Source organism: Littorina saxatilis, linkage group LG1 (assembly GCF_037325665.1).
Source record: "Littorina saxatilis isolate snail1 linkage group LG1, US_GU_Lsax_2.0, whole genome shotgun sequence".
Classification (NCBI taxonomy): Eukaryota; Metazoa; Mollusca; class Gastropoda; order Littorinimorpha; family Littorinidae; genus Littorina; species Littorina saxatilis.
The window spans coordinates 55792797-55812330 of NC_090245.1; the positions used below are offsets into that span (position 1 = coordinate 55792797).

Genomic DNA, 19534 nt, shown 5'->3' on the forward strand with positions numbered 1-19534 from the left:
GGTGGGGTTTCCCCCAAAGAGAAACTCCAACGCTAAACACAGCTCTTCTAATTTCTATGATCGTCCCATTTAGCTCCTAGAGACTGCGATCTGACAATCTGTTTTGTGTTGAACTTGTACGGGAAGACCCTGTTGCCTTTTCCGTTTGCTTGTTTTTCTGTCGTCTTTTTCCGAACTCGCAGTATGGTATAATGTTTGCGGGGGAGCCGGTGTACAGTCCTGAAGATTCTTCTTCCGTGTAACAACCATCTTCCATATCTTACAAGTTCCTCTCAAACTGTCTGTGGTCTGTTAGCTTCAGTCAAATTACCGCTCGCCCCAAACGCATCTACTTTGCAATGGCCTTTGATCCCGTTGTCATTTACTGAATCAATTTTTGACAAACACTGAAGATTCAAAGCAGACGAAAAATGTCACGTGCTCGCCATAACAAACAAGGTGAAACAGTATGGTTGTAATGTAACACAATAAAATCAATGTCAATGAAGGAAAGACATTCACTTGTGACTTACCAGATCTGATCTTCAGGTGGTTGAACACTTCACACATACACTCTCCGCACAGTAAAACTCCTTGGGATATCTCCATCGACACGGATCGTTCGATTAGTAAAACGTATTCTCGCTCGGCTTTTCAAAGCTCTCTCCCTCTCTCTGTTTGGGTCCACGTTTCGCGAAGGTGAAGGTCGTGACCCGCGTGCGGCCGGCGCACATTCAACTGGATGTGCCCTGTAGCTTTTGCCCGCGGACGTTTCGTTTCAGTCACGTTGTAATAGTTTAATGGATAATTTTATATTTGTACGAGAACGCTTTCAAACCACTATCCCAGATCAAATGTCTGTGCTGTCGCTATTGTTTGTTCGTTTGTTTCTTAGTTTCTTTGTTTCATTGTTTCTTTCGACTTTCTTTCTTTCCGGCTTTGTTTTCTGCAGCAAAATGTGTAAGTGGTGGGCAAAAATAAGTCTTCTCGCGGGGTATGCTGGAGATGCTTTCTTCGACCTATCCAACACCTGTGTCCGGGAATGATGATCAATGCTGCGGCCACACGAAGTATCAATTAATGTGCATTGTGTGAGTATGTGTTTGTGTGCAGGTGTGTGCATTTCGATGCGTGTGTGTGATTAGAAAGAAGCGCAGCTGTAATAACAGAGACAGATTTTATCCGGCAATGCCATTAATATAGCCCGCCACTTTTCCATGCAAACACTTGAGTCCCGAGTTGGATATTCCGGCTTTTAACTAAATTTAAATGTTGTTGTTTTGTTTGGTGTTTTTTTGTGTGTAAGTTGTTCTTTTGAGGGTGAGGTTTTGAATTTGTTTTTGAAAATGTGTCTCTCTGCAACTGACTTACAGGCGCATGAAACTGGTTTGGAGACTGCTCAGAAATAGACAAACGGTGGGAGCCAGTAGTCGCGTCAGTAATATGCCTGTGCCTGTAGGCTTATCAGTGTTTTTATACGACGCATAATATATAATGATTTAGGTTATATGTCGCCCATCCCATCAGTATCCAAGTTCTTTTTACCGATTCGTTGTCGCTGGTAAAAAAAAAAACATTTCTCGCAGGTAGGCGGATCGCTATGCTAATTTGGTTGTTCTGTCCCCAGAGCTAGTGTCTATTTGGGACATGACGTGGTTATATGCTAGGAGCTGGTAGATCTTGAGTCCTGCCTATATATATATATAGCCGCTTGTCCGCAGCATTCTGAGACACACACACACACAAACCGTCTCACTGACTGACACACCGTGGGGCACACACTGACACACACACACACATACACTGACACAGGCGGCCTACACACACACACACACACACACACACTCAGTTGAACATACTACATTCTTCGAAAAATGACCTGGTTTGATATATTGACTTAACCATTAAAAGCCTCAGTGAGTCAGTCTCTGGAGAAAAAGTGCCGCAGCGATTTGCAGACATAAAACACAAATCTACGCTGTGTAAAAAAATCACTACCAGAGCTGGAGGGCCACCAACGCAAGATGAGGTATGAATTATGAAGAGCCGCGGCCTGTCCGGAGGGGACAAGGATGATTGATTTAAAATGCACTGCGTGTGCATTACCCTACTTTCGGCTTCCCCCACTAATGCACCAGAAACGTAGACGTAATGCATTATAGGAAGAGGGAATAATTATTTTCACCAGGATGTCACTACCATAGCTGTCAGACTTTTTCCGTCTTTCTCTTGTTGTTGTCGTTTCCTTTGACGTCATTAGTTAAAAAAAATTGACAGAACAAAATTGATGTGGAAGACAAACACAAGCAAACAAAAAACAAAAGAACACATTTTGTTTGCAAGAATTTTTTTGTAAAAGACACTGAACATTCAGTCAGCCCTTCCAGTGCCCCCAGAACTAGCTCCCATATCACACTGGAAGGTGTGTCCAAGAACAGGGTTGCATAACCTTCATAAACAGAGACTCAGATCTTTAACAAAATTAGCAAGTCATCAACACAAAATATGTGATGAAAAAAAATGCACAAATGGCTATCTAATAAGAAGTTTCTGATGGTGCTTCTCTCAATACAATCCACAGGTAGACACTTGCATTTAAGTGAGATTAAAAGACACACACAAAACAAAAAAACACAAATCACGTCAGCATGGAAAGTATGGTGCTTGCATGTTCACATAAGAGAAAGAGATAGTGTGCTTACTAGCGGGTTAGGGGGAAGAATTTACCCGATGCTCCCCAGCATGTCGTAAGAGGCGACTAACAGATTCTGTTTCTCCTTTTACCCTTGTTAAGTGTTTCTTGTATAGAATATAGTCCATGTTTGTAAAGATTTTAGTCAAGCAGTATGTAAGAAATGTTAAGTCCTTTGTACTGGAAACTTGCATTCTCCCATTAAGGTAATATAGTGTACTACGTTGCAAGCCCCTGGAGCAATTTTTTTATTAGTGCTTTTGTGAACAAGAAACAATTAACAAGTGACTCTATCCCATCTCCCACCCCCCCCTCCCCCCCCTTTCCCCGTCGCGATGTAACCTTCGTGGTTGAAAATGACGTTAAACACCAAATAAAGAAAGAAAGAAAGCATGTGCGTGTACAGGAACGATCGAAAAAGGAAGATGATCAAAATATAATGGAAGAAATAAAGAAGAGCTACGCTTAAACGTAAGTAATATAGCTTTAACTTCAGTATCAGGTCTAACACTGGAAGTAAAAACATCTGTTATTTATACTCAATCCAGACACTAATGGGGGTATGTGAACAAAACCGGGGCAACCCCGGAGGAAAAACCCATCAGTTAGACACGAAACTAATGTAGAAAAAAAGGCCGTAATTGAAGAAAAAAAACACCAGTTCTGCCTAATAACTTCTATAAAATCAAGTACAAAAAAAAAATAAAAAATACAAAAACAAAACCCAATCGAACAATGAAGGTGTTAACTTAAAATCATGTCTCAATAACGGGTTCTTGAGAAGAACAAAATGACAAAGAGGGGATGTTTTATGAAGACAAAAACACAAGAGCACACATTTTTTCCAAGAAAAAAGATCAAAGGATACTGAACATTCAGTCAGGCCTTCCAGTGCCCCCAGAACTAGCTCTCAAAGCACAGTGGAAGGCGTGGCCAAGAACGGGGATGTATACATAAACAGTTATATAACAGTTATAAACTGTATATAACAGTTCATAAACAGAGACTCACATATTAACAGATGAAATTCAGGACATCAACACAAAATATGTGATGAAAAAAATGCACAAATGGCCAGATGACGGCAACAACAACAACAACAACAACAACAACAACAACAACAACGGTAATAACAACATCAACCAAACACAGAAACGCCTACAGCCACTTCCACTACACAAACTACTGCCTCAGTCAATGAGAGCTACATCAACAAAACAACAATGATGTTGACAGTAACAAACACAACAGCCAACAGTGGAAAAGAGAAACAAGTACATGACAATGTACAACTACCGCCACTACAAAAAATACAGCCTTAAATAATTATTGAGAGCTGCACCAACAAGAAAAGAAACGACGAAAGAAGAGAACGGGGGAGCCATCAACAACAACAGCAAGAACAAACATAAATTCAAATTCTTTCTTTCTTTCTTTATTTGGTGTTTAACGTCGTTTTCAACCACGAAGGTTATATCGCGACGGGGAAAGGGGGGAGATGGGATAGAGCCACTTGTCAATTGTTTCTTGTTCACAAAAGCACTAATAAAAAATGTGCTCCAGGGGCTTGCAACGTAGTACAATGTATTACCTTACTGGGAGAATGCAAGTTTCCAGTACAAGGGTAAAAAGAGAAACAGAATCCGTTAGTCGCCTCTTACGACATGCTGGGGAGCATCGGGTAAATTCTTCCCCCTAACCCGCGGGGGGATATAAATTCAAATACAAAACATCTAAAACCACAAACAACAAAAAGCAAATTATAAAAAAAAGGTTCAAACCTGGCTAAACTAATTGGATACCATTATTAAATGAAGTATAAAACAGCAGTAACACCAGCAACAACAGCCACAGCGACATAAACAATCAACAGAAACATGCACTCAACAACAGCGACATAAACAATCAACAGAAACACTCAACAACCACAAACACTATCACAATTACCACAGCCTCAGTTAATGGGACCCTCCTAATGTGAAACAACAACAGCGCTTTCAATGTACATCGGAAGCACAAACAAGAGAATCAGAATCCTTCAAAATAAAATAAAAAATAATTTAAAAAAATAACTTCGTATATTCGATGATGCACAGCAGATGACGATGATGAAGGCAGGACGAAAGTTAAGGCAGACGACGAAGGGGAAAGAAAAATCCCACAACGATGGCAGCAGTAAGAAAAGCCCAATAGATGACGAAGGCTAAGCCCGGAGCACTTAATGATGATAGCAGGGAGAAAGTCACGGCAGATGACTGCAGGAGATGACAGTAGCAAGGGCCGGTGAAGGTCCGTTTCATACGTTGTGTCTCAGCAGCGATGGAGAGGCTGCAAATGAAGACAAAAACATGAGTGAATCAGAAAGACAACATTAATGTTATATGTTCTAATCACCCTTCAAACATTGTAACAACTAAATCCTCATGAGAAAATGATCATTTGAACGTTTTTTGTTGCTTTGTTGTTTTGTTGCTTTGTTGTTTTGTTGCTTTGTTGCTTTGTTGTTTTGCGAAAAGATAACAATCCTGGCGTTCAAGCCCCCAGAAACAAATACAAATCTCCAAGTTCCAATTGTAATACCAAACATCAAACAATGTCAACTTTTAATCAAAGTAAATTCTCAAAAGTCCTGAAAAGACTGTAATCCGTAAAGTAACCTGCATACAAAATAGAATAGGGCACACTTCAGAGAAATGTGAAGTTCACAAGAAAAAAACCATCACCTTTGTTAGCAAGACACCATCTAGCTGAAAATGATGCAGACATCAAAGACGACAGCTGACGGAACAGGAACGATGACTGCAGGGAGAAAGGCACAGCAGATGATGAAGGCGAAGTCGGGAACACATGATCATGACCGCAGGGAGACAGGCACAGCAGATGATGAAGGCGAAGGCAGGAACACAGGATGATGACCGCAGGGAGAAAGGCACAGCAGATGATGAAGGCGAAGGCAGGAACACAGGATGATGACCGCAGGGAGAAAGGCACAGCAGATGATGAAGGCGAAGTCAGGAACACAGGATCATGACCGCAGGGAGAAAGGCACAGCGGATGATGAAGGCGAAGTCAGGAACACAGGGTCATGACCGCAGGGAGAAAGGCACAGCGGATGATGAACGCGACACAGGATGATGACTGCAGGGAGACAGGAACAGCAGATGACGAAGGCGAAGACGGGAACACAGGATAATGACCGCAGGGAGACAGGAACAGCAGACGACGAAGGCGAAGGCAGGAAAACAGGATGATGACCGCAGGGAGAAAGGCACATCAGATGACGAAGGCGAAGGCAGGAACACAGGATGATGACCACAGGGAGACAGGGCCAGCAGACGATGAAGGCGAAGGCAGGAAAACAGGATGATGACCGCAGGGAGAAAGGCACATCAGATGACGAAGGCGAAGACGGGAACACAGGATAATGACCGCAGGGAGACAGGAACAGCAGACGACGAAGGCGAAGGCAGGAAAACAGGATGATGACCGCAGGGAGAAAGGCATGGCAGATGATAAAGGCAGAGGCAGTAATCAAATGTACGAAGGGCTGCAAATGAAGACAGAAAACTAAATCAGGTAGAAAGATGTTATTCTGGGCAATATGCCGGACTAGCTCTTCCAAATCGGTTTCAAGACTTATATGAACCAATAACAAAATCTGCACATCTGTAACTAACAAATGTAAAAACAAAAATCAAATATATTTATGTGTCTAAATACCGACAAGCTGGTCGGACAGTTATACAGTTTAGTAACTCACATGATTACTGGATGATTGTGCAGGAACCATGACCGCAGGAAAAAAGGCATAGCAGCTGCCGAAGGCAAAGACAGAGAACCTCTGACAGACAGAGCGGATGAAGAAGATAAAAGTAGGAACAGACAACCATTGTATCTAGAAAAACAGTAATTAGTGCAAAGTTCTGGTTATAACATATCTAGTCCTGTGATAATGATAGTTTTTAGCGGTAAACTTTTAGCTAAAGCTGACGGCAATTTACCTATTTGGAATCATGTTACTATTCCTGTTAGTGTACATATGCGTGCGCGAGTGTAGTATGCTTCGTATGGTATTTTTATCTGTTGTCTTATTATTTGTTTTGTCTTTTAATGTGCACCACACTGAAATTTCTCTGTATGAGATAATAAAGTATTCGTATTCGTATTCGTATTCGTATTAACACCAGGAACACACACACACTAAACGCAGAATTAGTGTAAAGTCCTGTTTAACATTTGAAATATACACGAAGAAAAGCAGAATTAGTACAAAGTCCTTGTTAACATCTGAAGTACAAATTTATGTAATAAACTTTCTAACTTAATGTAACTATGTTACATTCATTCACTGATTTTTCCCCATTTCCTCTCTGACACACTGCTCATTTAAGAAATAAATGAAAACTAACCAAACGACAACTTGCCTTTTAATGGCTAATTAGCTAATCTAAAGCTAATTTGCCTTAATGATGCCGATGACGATTAGCTGGCTGACTGGCTGGCTGGCTGACTCGCTGCCTGGCTGGCTGACTCGCTGCCTGGCTGGCATCCTCCTGTGACAGTCGTCCAAGGCCTCTTGTTCTACCAGATTCCTGGAGTGATCTGCAATGACCCTGCTATACATCAGCTAGAGTCAAAGCAAATCAATATGTTTACAAAGAAAAAACAGAATCAGTGCAAAGTCCTGGTTAACATCACGAATACACACATGTATACGAAACGCACAATGAGTGCAAAGTCTTGGTTAACATCTAAAATAGACACAACGAAATGCAGAATGATCGAGTGCAAAGTCCTGGTAAACATCTGTACAAATCTATCTAATTGCCTTTCTAACTTAATGTAACTACATTTCATCCATTCACTTATGTGTTCCCATTTGCTCTCTCTCTCTGACACACTCCTAATTTAAATTTTACAGGCCAAGTGTCATTTTACCACCATGTTATGTACCATTAGCTCCACTTCCCATTTTGGCGCAATCCCGTTTCGCCGTTATCCCATTTCGCCCCCATCCCATTTTCGCGACATGTCAGGCCAAGTGTGATTTTACCACCGTGTCATACCACCAGCGCCACATTCCATTTTGTCGCCATGCCGTTTTGCTGTCATCCCATTTCGCCGCCACCCCTATTTCGCGACATTTTGGATTGTGGCAAAAATGGGATTTCGCGTAAACAGAATGTCTTCCTAGTTGAATAACGCAGTATAGTAGTATAGTGAGGCTTGGCAAGAAGAATAAATCAAAAATGGGATGGCGGCCAAATGGGATGGTGTCAAAATGGGATGTCGCGCTATTGTTATGACACGGTAGTAAAATGACGCTTGGCTTGTGAAATGTCGCGACAATGGGATGGGGGCGAATTGGAATGGCGGTGAAACAGCATGGCGGCCAAATGAGATATGGTGTCAAAATGGGATGTCGCGCTATTGTTATGACATGTTAGTAAAATGACGCTTGGCTTGTGAAATGTCGCAAAAATGGAATGGGGCAAAAAATGGGACGGTGGCAAAATGGGATTGCACCAAAATGGGATGTGGAACTAACCCCCCCCCCCCACCCCCCACCCCCCACTACGTAGCGTAGAGGCTCTAAACAAGAAAAATTAATAATAATAAAAGGCATGCATTACTTTGTGGAATGTGATATTTTTATATTTTTACAAATCGCGGTTTTAGGTTCGACGTGATTTGTAAAATGTATTTACATTTTTACAAATCACGGATTAACAACACACAATTGCTGTCAAACGTTTTTCATGAATTCCCTGCAGATCCGAATAATCCTTAACAAAACACAGTAGGCAAACCTATTACAGCACTATTTTGGAAATATAAATTCGGTTTCGAGCTTGTACAAAAACAATGTTACCAGTTTAATGAAAGAAATAAGATTAAGACTGTTGCGTTGTGGTAGCCTTCGTACTACATTCCATAAATATTCTGTTGTTAGAATGGGTAAATCCCATAGTGCAGATTTAACATAGCTCGTATTGTGTTAGAGAAATAGATTTCATTGACCTTTTGTTCTATTCCTGTAACAAACAAAAATATTGGTAAAACAAAAAACAGAAATTCTATCTTAAAAAAGCAAACAACAATCTAATTTGTATCATTATTCATTGGTATTGTACATAATTCTGAATATTTACACTCGGATAGCAATTACTCTTCTTGTGCTTGCAAAATATGTGTCGGTGTGTATCGATATGGAACTCCATTAGAAACTATACACATTTTTAGTTACGAATTCTTTCTTTTCTTTATTTGGTGTTTAACGTCGTTTTCATTAGTTACGAATAAAGGTTTAGGAACATAGAATCAAAGAAAAGAACAAGTTACAGAACGAAAAAGATTGGACCTGATGTCGGAAAAAAAACCCATCCCAAAACAAGCAAACAAAACCGCGACGACACTTTTCTTAATTCCTGTCCAAAAGTGTTTTTTCCACGTGTATTTTAAGAGGAGGTTTGAAGACCCACACACATATGGGAAAGCCGAGGCTAATAATGGCGGCCACCATGTGCTATGTCCCAAACCCTACTACAAGTCGGGAATAACACATTAAAATACACATATTAATTCGAACGCACATTTACAAACATAAATATTCATTATCACATACACATTCATGCACCTGCCTGCGGGCATATAATGCAATGCATTTCCACAAATATGATGACATTTGTTTTTCCTCCGACGAGAGAAAAATATTTCTTATATCCGGAGTCTCCCGATAAGAAAAACCTCGAATGTAAGAAAGCAAAAATAATTTATCCTGGACACTCTTATAAACCCTTCGTTGTTGACCTCACTGGGTGAAGGGTCATTCGCATCATTACGCAAGAATTTGTGTGCATCACAATAATTATCAGTCTAGTGTTTCCTAGTGAATTATATTTATAGAGAAAATCTCGATCAAGGAAAAGCTACATCCGCCACGAATAATGTAACAATTGTTACATTATTCGGGGGCGGCCCCCGAATAATGTTACAATTGTTACATTATTCGGGGGCCGCCCCCGAACAATTGTTACATTATTCGTTTTTGTTACATTATTCGTTGTATCACCGCACCCGAATAAAGAAGGCTTGATTTGAAAAGGTCAATACGTGGAGTCGGTGTTATGATTTTTAGTCTGTCATAGTTCAAAATAAAATTATCACGTAATGTCTCCGGTGCATACCCTGACATCACTTTATGCATTATAGGGCCTAACATCTTTATTATACATTAATCTTTTTTGGAATGTTAATACTTGCACATTTTTATGATCAGAATCTGAAGGAGTGTGATTTTTTAACATAATAAGCTTAACTGCTCTTCTGTGAAGACTAGCTAAAGGTTTCAAAACATTAGCACTTGCACAATCCCATACAGTGAATGCATAATCAATATTTGACAAGATGTGATTGTAAAAAAAAGATCTTTCGCGAGTGAAGATTCAAGAAGTGTTTAATTTTTTTATCATTAATCATTGCAGAGAGAGAAAGAGAGAGAGAGAGTGTGTGTGTGTTTTAAAATGATTTGGTAACAAAAATCTTAATGACTGTACTATAAGACTTGGGGGAGAGGGAGAGAGAGAGAGAGAGAGAGAGAGAGAGAGAGAGAGAGAGAGAGAGAGAGAGAGAGAGAGAGTGAGAGAGTGAGACAGACAGAGACAGAGGAAAATACAGAGAGACAGACAGAACCTCATGGAAAGTAAAGTTTTTTTTCTCCTTTATCGTCGAATAATACGATTCAGTGTTTGTCAAGAAAGTATCATGAAGAAAACAGAGTATGTACCACGTTTGTGTGCGTCGCGGTCGTCGTCGCTCTCTCTCTCTCTCTCTCTCTCTCTCTCTCTCTCTCTCTCTCTCTCTCTCTCTCTCTCTCTCTCTCTCAGTCTCTCTTTATTTTTGTTGTTGTTGTTGGGGGGGGGGGGGGGGGGTTGTTTTCTGTTGTTTTGTTGATTTTTGTGTGTGTCGATATGGCTTGTTAAGCTAAAGACATTAAAGCATCAAAGCATCAAAGCAAAGCATCTCTCTCTCTCTCTCTCTCTCTCTCTGTCTCTCTCTCTCTCTCTGTCTCCCTCTCTCTCTCTCTTTTACGTCAGTTCCTCTGGCCGATTTAAATCAAGTTAGTTGATAAGTGCAGGGACTTCCTGTCTCATAACAATCTGGAGATTTAATATCCCACGGGCCTTCAACAATATATATAGTGATCGATCGTGCGCTGTCGCCACAGTGACATTAACAATGGGGAAGGCTACACAGTTAGGTACGCAGTCTAATTGGTTGGATGGGTCTGGGACTGGTCTCATAGAAGCCAACTAAACAACTTAACTAAAGTCTAAATGGGTCAGAAACATATATTAATATTCCCCACCACCACAGAATCTCGTGTATGGTACAGTGACCCCCCCCCCCCCCCCCCCCCCCCCTTGGTAATGCGGGATTTTTTACTTCTTTTTTTCTCATAATCTATGTAAATGTATTTCAATTATCCCCCTTTTCAAGACCTAATTTTCCCGGAGTTTTGATTGTCTTAAAAGAATGGGTGTATGGGGGGTTACTGTATTTTTATCAGTTGCCAAAACAGAAGCTACTTAATTGTGTTTAAATTGCAGTATGCGATGGAAATAAAATCTTTTTGTTCCAGTGACAAACTGCTGTGCATGCTATGAAAGTGCAGAGAACTGTACAGGATTCATGCCATGTCCATTTGTTTGCAGTTTTTATTTTTATTTTTATGTGTGTTCATATTTGTAATGGTGTTTTTCATTTTATTTATCTACTGTCGTCGTTGTTACTGCTGTTGCTGTTATTGTTGTTGTTGTTGGGGTCGAATCTCAGAAGATAGGCAACGCCGAATGAAAGAAAGAGCACACTGATGTTCGCCATTTTACCTCTTTCGCAAACGAAAAAGATGAAAACAGAAATCGAACCACTGCCGCTTTTGTAACCTCGCCCTCTAAAGCACACACGCGTAACACGCACACACACGTAACACACACACACACACACATACGCGCGTAACACACACACACACATACAAACACACACACAAACACACGCGCGTGCGCTTAACACACACACACACATGCACATACCCTAAATCCCCCCATACACAAATACGCCCCGCCCACACACACACACATACATCATGAAAGAAGAGGATGAAAGAAAACGAGAGGTGAGTGACACCCCAACAGGCAGAACGCGAGCGACGACGTATAAGTCACTCCACGATAGAAACACGTGATGATGATGGAAGAATGACATCATAGGAGCAGGTGAGATGCTAATTGAATGTTCCTCGATTACTACAGCTAGTACAATGGAACCTCCATTTAAAGACCTCAGGAAGAAAAAAATTGAAAAAAAACCAGGTTGTGAAATGAAGAATGTATTAAAATGGAGGTAAATTTACAGACGTTATCAACAGTAAATCTTGAAAATTAGCGTCTCAAAAGGGGGAGGTTTTAAAACCGTGGCGGGGAGCCCGAGGAGGGGGAAGGGTGGGTGTGAGGGGGGGGGGGGGGGGGGGGGGGGTTAGAGGTTCCACTTTAGAGAGATGGGAAGTGAGCACCTCTACAGCTGACAAATAGGCCAACAAATCAACTGTGGTAAAGGTGTCACTGAAGACGTGTTAGCTGTCCCCGCCAGGTACGTAATACATATACCTATACCTACCACCCAACCTTGACAGAAAACGTCAACTTTCACTTACCTGGGCTCAACATGAAACCTTTCACCAACGTCCTCTGACTGTTAAGAGAATGTTTGCTTTCACTCAATCAAGGTAGCAGTGAATTTTTTTTTCGTGGTGCGTGTGTGTGCGTGTGCGTGTGTTTGATTGTTTACATTTTTCTTTGGGGTGGAAGAAAGGGGATGGTACGTTTTTTCATGGTTTTCTTTCTGTTTCATGTTATCTCAGCAAAAACATTGTGTTATGGATCGTAATAAAATACTGACTTACAGCAGGAATTATAAACATTGTGACCTTTAGTAAATTACTATTATGTTGGCAAAAATACTGATCTGCTTTGAGGGAAAAACGCAAGATGCTTGTTTCTCAATGCTTCCTGGGCTGGCCAGTAATGGCAAAGAAATGTCAAGTGGCACACAGCCCCCTGGCCCATCATAGGAAAAAAAAAAAGCATACATGTATCATTAATAACACCTTAATACCTCTGTGATATGTTTTGCACGTACACATAAAAACACACATACACGTACAAAGATATAGACCAAGACAAGTGACAAACACACAGGCACACACACACACACACATAGACCACGTGCATGATTTGTTTTTTATTGTCTCACACAAATCGTTCTTAATCTTAAGGCTTCTTTCCATGAGATCAGTTCGTGATTTGTATTATGCAGGCTTACCTTTGCTCTCATTATCATTGAGAATATAATTTATAGAGGTCAAGCAAAACTTGTTTCACACAAAACAACATTCTTGCACTCTCCATATTTTACTTTCCGAATGTTGACAACATATTCCATTACAAAAGCCATAAATTATTAATAAACATAGTAAAAATAAAGAAATTAACATTTAAAAAAATCACGCAGACAGCATGCTAACTTGAAAGCTTTCCTTCCGCATTCATACAAACATTTTCCATTCCGGCCATTAATTAAGCAATGTATTCGTACTTCAAAAACACACACACATATTTACACACACAATCACATGCATGCATACATGCACACACACATGCACATACACACACGCAAGCAAGCACACACACAAGTATACACTAAAACACAAACTGGCTCAAAACAAAATAACACAAAACATACAGACAGACACACGTGTGCCCGCATGCACAGTTAGGCCGCAAGTACACAACAGAGCTAAGTTGATTACAACTGATCCTGATAGTAATCAAAACATCACACCATATGGTAAATTAAGTAACCCCATGACTGCCGGAAAAATTTAGTTTAAAAAAAAAAATAGATGAAAAAACATAACATACAAAATTTGTCATCTTGCTGTGATTCAAAAATACAAAATACAGCGATTGTGACCCTTGTCAGAGTATCTTTTTTCTTTATGATTGCCAAGTACGTACCTGATTCATGTACATGTACATATTATGGCAGTCAAGAAGTTTTAATACATTTTTCAAAATGCATGCAGCAAGCAGCAATTAAGTTGCATTCACTCTTAGAATGAAATTGGACGGATTTTACACAATTGCTGACTTTAACGTGGGACTTACAACAAGATTCAGTAGTGAATTGTTATGTGCAATGATTAATACGACTGTCAAAATGTTAGGCAGAGCACCAAAGATGGTCGCATGCAACCACAGTGAGATTCCTTTTAGCTGTGTCGTGTACCACGAGCCTTTTTACTGGGAATGCCTTTTCAGAATAAAGAACAAAAAGAACATGCACAAAAAAAAAAGGGTACTTACACTGACGTCAACGTCAGTGTGATGCATGTCCCACACAATCTCGTAAATCCTTCTGGGGTCACATGAAACTAGCTGCACTTGAAGAGTGACTGCTGATGACCCCCTCAAGGTCATCACCCCATGAAGGTCATCGGCGGACATACATACAGGACAAAAGTCTGTCATAACTCATCAGCTGTCATGTCTTCCCCCTTCCTGCCACACTTCTTTGACACAAGTTGTCGTGGTCCCTCGGTGAGCCACACGACTTGACCTCTTCACAAAAACAATTAAATACCTTGTTACGGCGCTTTTTATATGACATGTACAGGAGGCTTTGCTTATAAGCAAAGACTGTGTATTGTTAGCAAAGCCCTCAACAAAGACTCTGTGTTGTCACTTTATATGGAGCTCAAGACGTCAGAGATAGAGCATTGTTACATAAAGCCTCAGTGAATACTATGGGTGACGCAGGCATCCGGACATCAAGTATCTGTCTGTCTTGCCTGGCTTTCTAGCACAAAGTCTTTATTTTTGTGATGCCTGGTGCAATGATCTCAAGATACCTGGTTGCATCAAGCCCTTACTTCCATGGCGTAACTTGAAGCTTTCCATCCTGGTGCAGAGTTCTTACTTCTTGGCGCAATGTCATTCAATGTTTACTTCATGTCATGTTTTCATGGACACTGACAAATTAATCATCTAAAAGTGCAAAGTCCTTACTTCGTGATGTCAGGGGCATTGTCCTAACTTAGGTCAGTTGAGTGTAAAGTTCTTAGTTTACAAGGTCCTTGTATCTGCTGCTTGGCGCATTGTCCTCACAACATGGTGACTGGCACAAAGTCTTTGTGGTGGAAAGTTCTTATTTCGTGCCTAAAGCTGGTGCAGAGTCCCTTACTCCTTGGGAGGATGTGGCGCAAAGTTCTTTCTCAGGACTTTTTGTGTGGTGTAAAGTCATTTTATCCTGCTGCTTGGCGCATTGACTTACTTCATGCTGACAGGCACAAAGTCTTTGTTTGTGGTGGAAAGTTCTTATTTCTCGCCTTAAGCTGATGCAGAGTCCTGCTTATGAGGGAGAAGTGTCCCTACTTCTTGGGTGGATGTGGTGCAAAGTTCTTTTTTAAGACTTTTTTTCGTGTGGAGTAAAAATTAAGTCCTTGTTTCATACCGTCAGGCATAATGTCCTTATCTGATGGGTAGGTGTGGTGCAATGTCACCTTACTTCGCACTGCCTGGCCAAGAGCCCATACTTAGGAGGTGGGTGCAGTGCAATGTGCTAGATAAAAACTGCGGTGTTTGGCCCCACAATGTCCTTACTTGGTCTCAGCTCACGTTGTTTTTGTCAGCAAATGTTGGTCCTGTTGGTGATGTTACCGGTGCTTTTTCTAAGTTGCAGCAGGTGTCATATCAGTCCTCAATCACCTTGACGTCCCGGAACTGGGAAAGGACAGTCAAAAACAGATTGTGTGTCATCAATCATAAACAACTGCTGGCATCATGCGTCCTGTGTAACTGAGTTAATGAGTAATGTTTGGCCTTGTTACATAATATTAGTAGTTTTTATGGCATGACCACGCATTATTGCGTGCTGTGTTGTGCGAGGTGTGTGATTGTCTGTGTGGGTGGGATGTCTGAGCATGCGTGTATGTGTGTGTGTGTGTGTGTGTGTGTGAGTGTGAGTGTGTGTGAGGTGTGTGAGTGTGTGTCTCTGTGTGTGTGTATGCATGCATGTGCGTGTGTTTGATATGGAGAGAGAGAGAGAGAGAGAGAGAGAGAGAGAGAGAGAGAGAGAGAGAGAGAGAGAGAGAGAGAGAGAGAGAGAGAAGAGAGAGAGAGAGATTGGGGTTTATTCCCCCTGACATTCATTTCTGTCAAATTAAAGTCAATGTTTTTCACTTACTTGACATTTTATATGACAAAATCAAAATGCAAATTACGAAATATCCTCACCTAATTCATTAAAAAAAATGTAATTACACACACACACACACACACACACACACACACACACACACACACACACACACATGCAAGCTGGTATGAAAAAAAATCTAGATACCTTTGAATTTTCTGCTCTGAGCTCATGCACTGTTCTCTGCAAAGATAAAATCTGCCCACACACACGTTTCCATTTGGAATTTTCAATAAGATCTTTCACACATGCACATAAGTTTATGCGCATTTGGGTATAATGTACAATTCCCCCTCCCCCCTCTTACACCTCCCCCCCCCCCCCCCCCCCCCTCTCTCTTTCTCTCTGTGCCCCCACCCCTCCTCTGCCCACCCAACCCACCACCCTTTCTTTAACATTCTTCAGAGTGACACAAGTATGGTGCTGCTTGCTATACGACGCATTGTTACAGACTGAGCACCTGCAACTGACTGCAACAGAAAAAGGAGGGGGGGGAAGGAGGGGGGGGAGGAGAGGGGGGGGGGGTCTGGGTGGTAGTGGGAATGGGGGGGGGGGGCGAATGGGGTAGGGTTGGGGGTAGGTTGTGAGCGATTTTAGAGAGGGGGGGGGGTGGGTTTTTTTTGGGGGGGGAGGGAGGGGGGCGGGTTGGTGGGTTTGATGGGGGGGCAGCTCTAACTGTCATCGTATCTTTATGGCACCGTGTCTACTACGTCACTTTTTCTTTTGAACAAAAGCTCTGCATTCCATCATATCTAAACGCCACTGTGTCGGTGTGGTGTCACTTTCTCATAAACTTCTTTCCTGTGTCAGACATCATGTAAACTGCCAAAGGTCTGTTCAGGCTTTTATGCAGAGTATATCTTTCAGATTGAAAACATACCCGAACCCACCAGACCCACTGCTTTCTGCGCACAGTGCTACATTTTGGCAGACATAATTAAGCAGTGGAGTGACACGTACAGTGAGTTACCAGTGACAAAAATAATTGAGTAAAATAATTCCAAATCTGTACAAAAGCAGCTAGTTGTTGATTTTTGGTATGTGTCCAAGTTGAAGGGTGCTCTTATTCCATGTAAAAGCCTGCATGTTATTTTGCTTTGTATTTGTCCTTTTCTTCTTTTTCTTTGTGTTTGTGTGTGTGCGTCTCACTTTATGCCAGAATGGACTGGGTGGCCGAGTGGTAACGCACTTGCGCTCGGAAGCAAGAGGTTGCGAGTTCGACCCTGGGTCAGGGCGTTAGCAGTTTTCTCCCCCCCTTTCCTAACCTAGGTGGTGGGTTCAAGTGCTAGTCTTTCGGATGAGACAAAAAACCGAGGTCCTTTCGTGTACACTACATTGGGGTGTGCACGTTAAAGATCCCACGATTGACAAAAGGGTCTTTCCTGGCAAAATTGTATAGGCATAGATAAAAATGTCCACCAAAATACACGTGTGAATAGGCCGTGAAAAGTAGGATATGCGCCGAAATGGCTGCGATCTGCTGGCCGATGTGAATGCGTGATGTATTGTGTAAAAAAATTCCATCTCACACGGCATAAATAAATCCCTGCGCCTTGAATATGTGCGCAATATAAATTGCATGAAATAAAAAAATAAAATAAAATAAAAAATAAATCCCTGCGCTTAGAACTGTACCCACGGAATACGCGCGATATAAGCCTCATATTGATTGATTGATTGATCACATGTTATTTCCATTTTAGTGAACCATATCACTAGCTGACCAATCAGGGCTGATTCTAGGTGATCCTCCAAATGTTATAACGGTCAGGCAGGGACCCTTTTTATTTATCACTCTAAAATTAAGAAAGACAAACTAAAACTTCGAACTTAAAACTTCAGGTTGACTTACAAACTAAAACTTCGAACTTAAAACTTCAGGTTGACTTATTCTAAGGAGTGACAATTTTTATTTTTAACAATAAAACCCATTACCATGCTAAATATCGAAAAGCCATCTTTGTCGGCGGGGGTGGGAATACAGGCACCACCCACCTTCTGAAAATGACATGTGCTCAGCTCGCTTGAAACTTACATGGTAAAAGTTCCGAGGAATGACTCAAAATGAAATTGTGTGACTCAGTTTACTTCAAATGCAGTTTTAAATTATTTCCTTACTGTCTTATGTTGATAATGAATCTGACCATATCTAGTAGACAAGACAAAGCAAAGCAAAAGGGTTGTTGAACCTGATGTGAGAGTGTTGCGTGAGAACCTGTCAGCTGTTAATATTCATGATGTCAAGTGTGTGATTGGCTGCATGAGGTCATGTGCATAAGGTCACACCAGCCTCGGTTCAATCCCGTCCCCGTTGGCTGTTCTGTCTAGTAGAGTTGCGTAGTCAGTTCGAATTTTATTTTGGTCGAAATAAATTTCTAATATGCTGCCTGTTAGCAAATGATAACAGACATGTCTCGTAAAATATCATATGCCGGCTCATTTGGATATAATTTCCTAAACATGTCTGTTATCATTTGCTAACAGTCAACATATTAGAAATAACTAATAATATTGAAAAAGCATGAAAGACAAATGGTTTATTCAAAATGGTAATTAGCAAATGTTCCTATCAATATTGTTGGCTAAAACTATGTTTCTGCATGAAATAACACATCATTTTCTCATGTCTCTGGACTGTTTGATGTAAACCTGTTCACCCTCAATATTACATGACATACATAGCGCATCATTTTCTCATGTGTCTGAACTGATTGATGCTAAACTGTCCAACTTATCTACTACACAGCTCTGGAGAATCCTACATGGATTCTGCTTTGTCTCTCACCTCTTCTTCCTTATCCATTAGCATCGCCATCAGCTCTTCACGACTACAAGTGAGAAGTCTCTCCATCAGACTGACGCCTATCTGTGTCTCTCGGTCTCCCTGCGGCCCTCCATCTTCTTGAGTCTCTGCAGTGTCACTGTGCGACAAGACGCTGCTGTTGGCGTTTTGTGCGTAAGCACTGGACTGCTGGCTGCTTTCGCTCTCTGGCCACTGTGAGGACACCTGAACCCCGTCAGCACTGCCGCTGTTGCTGCTCACGCTCCCATGTGCTTTTGGGAGAGGGATCACTTCAGCGTCTTGTAATTCCTACAATAGCAAAAATAAATGACACAAAAAGCAGTTAAAGACAGGGGTACTGTTTGGTATTGGCAGTCGTCAAACACCAAAACTTCTTTCAAATTGCGAAAAAAATGTTATTGCCATCACCTGCTATACTTGTTTTTGCATCGGGGAGGGAGGAGGGGGGGGGGGGGTAGGGTTGGGGATGGATCATCAAGGACTGCCTTAAACTTTGGCAAACTGCTAAAACATTCATGACCTTTATGGAAATTTGCTAACCCCCCCCCCCCCCTCCCCCCAAAAAGCTTTGCAACATCACTGAAACACGATCTATCAACAGCTGCCAGAACTGAAGCCTATCTCTGCTAGTAATGGATTTAAAACAAACCATTTTTTTTTTACAAAAGTATCCATACAAAATTTTGAACAAAAGACAAAACACTCATGAAAGCTCATGAAATTCAGCTATATATTAAAGTGACGTG

At 41.3% G+C, this 19534-nt stretch overlaps 1 protein-coding gene and 1 long non-coding RNA gene across 2 annotated transcripts in view; one reads left to right on the plus strand and one right to left on the minus strand.

The window, feature by feature from the left end:
- The window catches only part of LOC138974665 (uncharacterized), a 300124-nt gene that overhangs the window by 231691 nt on the left and 48899 nt on the right, over positions 1-19534 (plus strand). The gene's annotated exons all lie outside the window — the stretch shown is intronic.
- Positions 13995-19534, minus strand: part of LOC138974420 (serine/threonine-protein kinase Nek9-like) — a 39030-nt gene continuing 33490 nt past the window's right edge. The window contains exons 22-24 of the mRNA XM_070347138.1: positions 18771-19076; positions 16133-16183; positions 13995-15510 (exon numbers count right to left, since the gene is read on the minus strand). Of these exons, the coding sequence (XP_070203239.1) occupies positions 15481-15510; positions 16133-16183; positions 18771-19076 (387 nt within the window). The 3' untranslated portion in view covers positions 13995-15480. The remainder of the gene's footprint in view (positions 15511-16132; positions 16184-18770; positions 19077-19534) is intronic.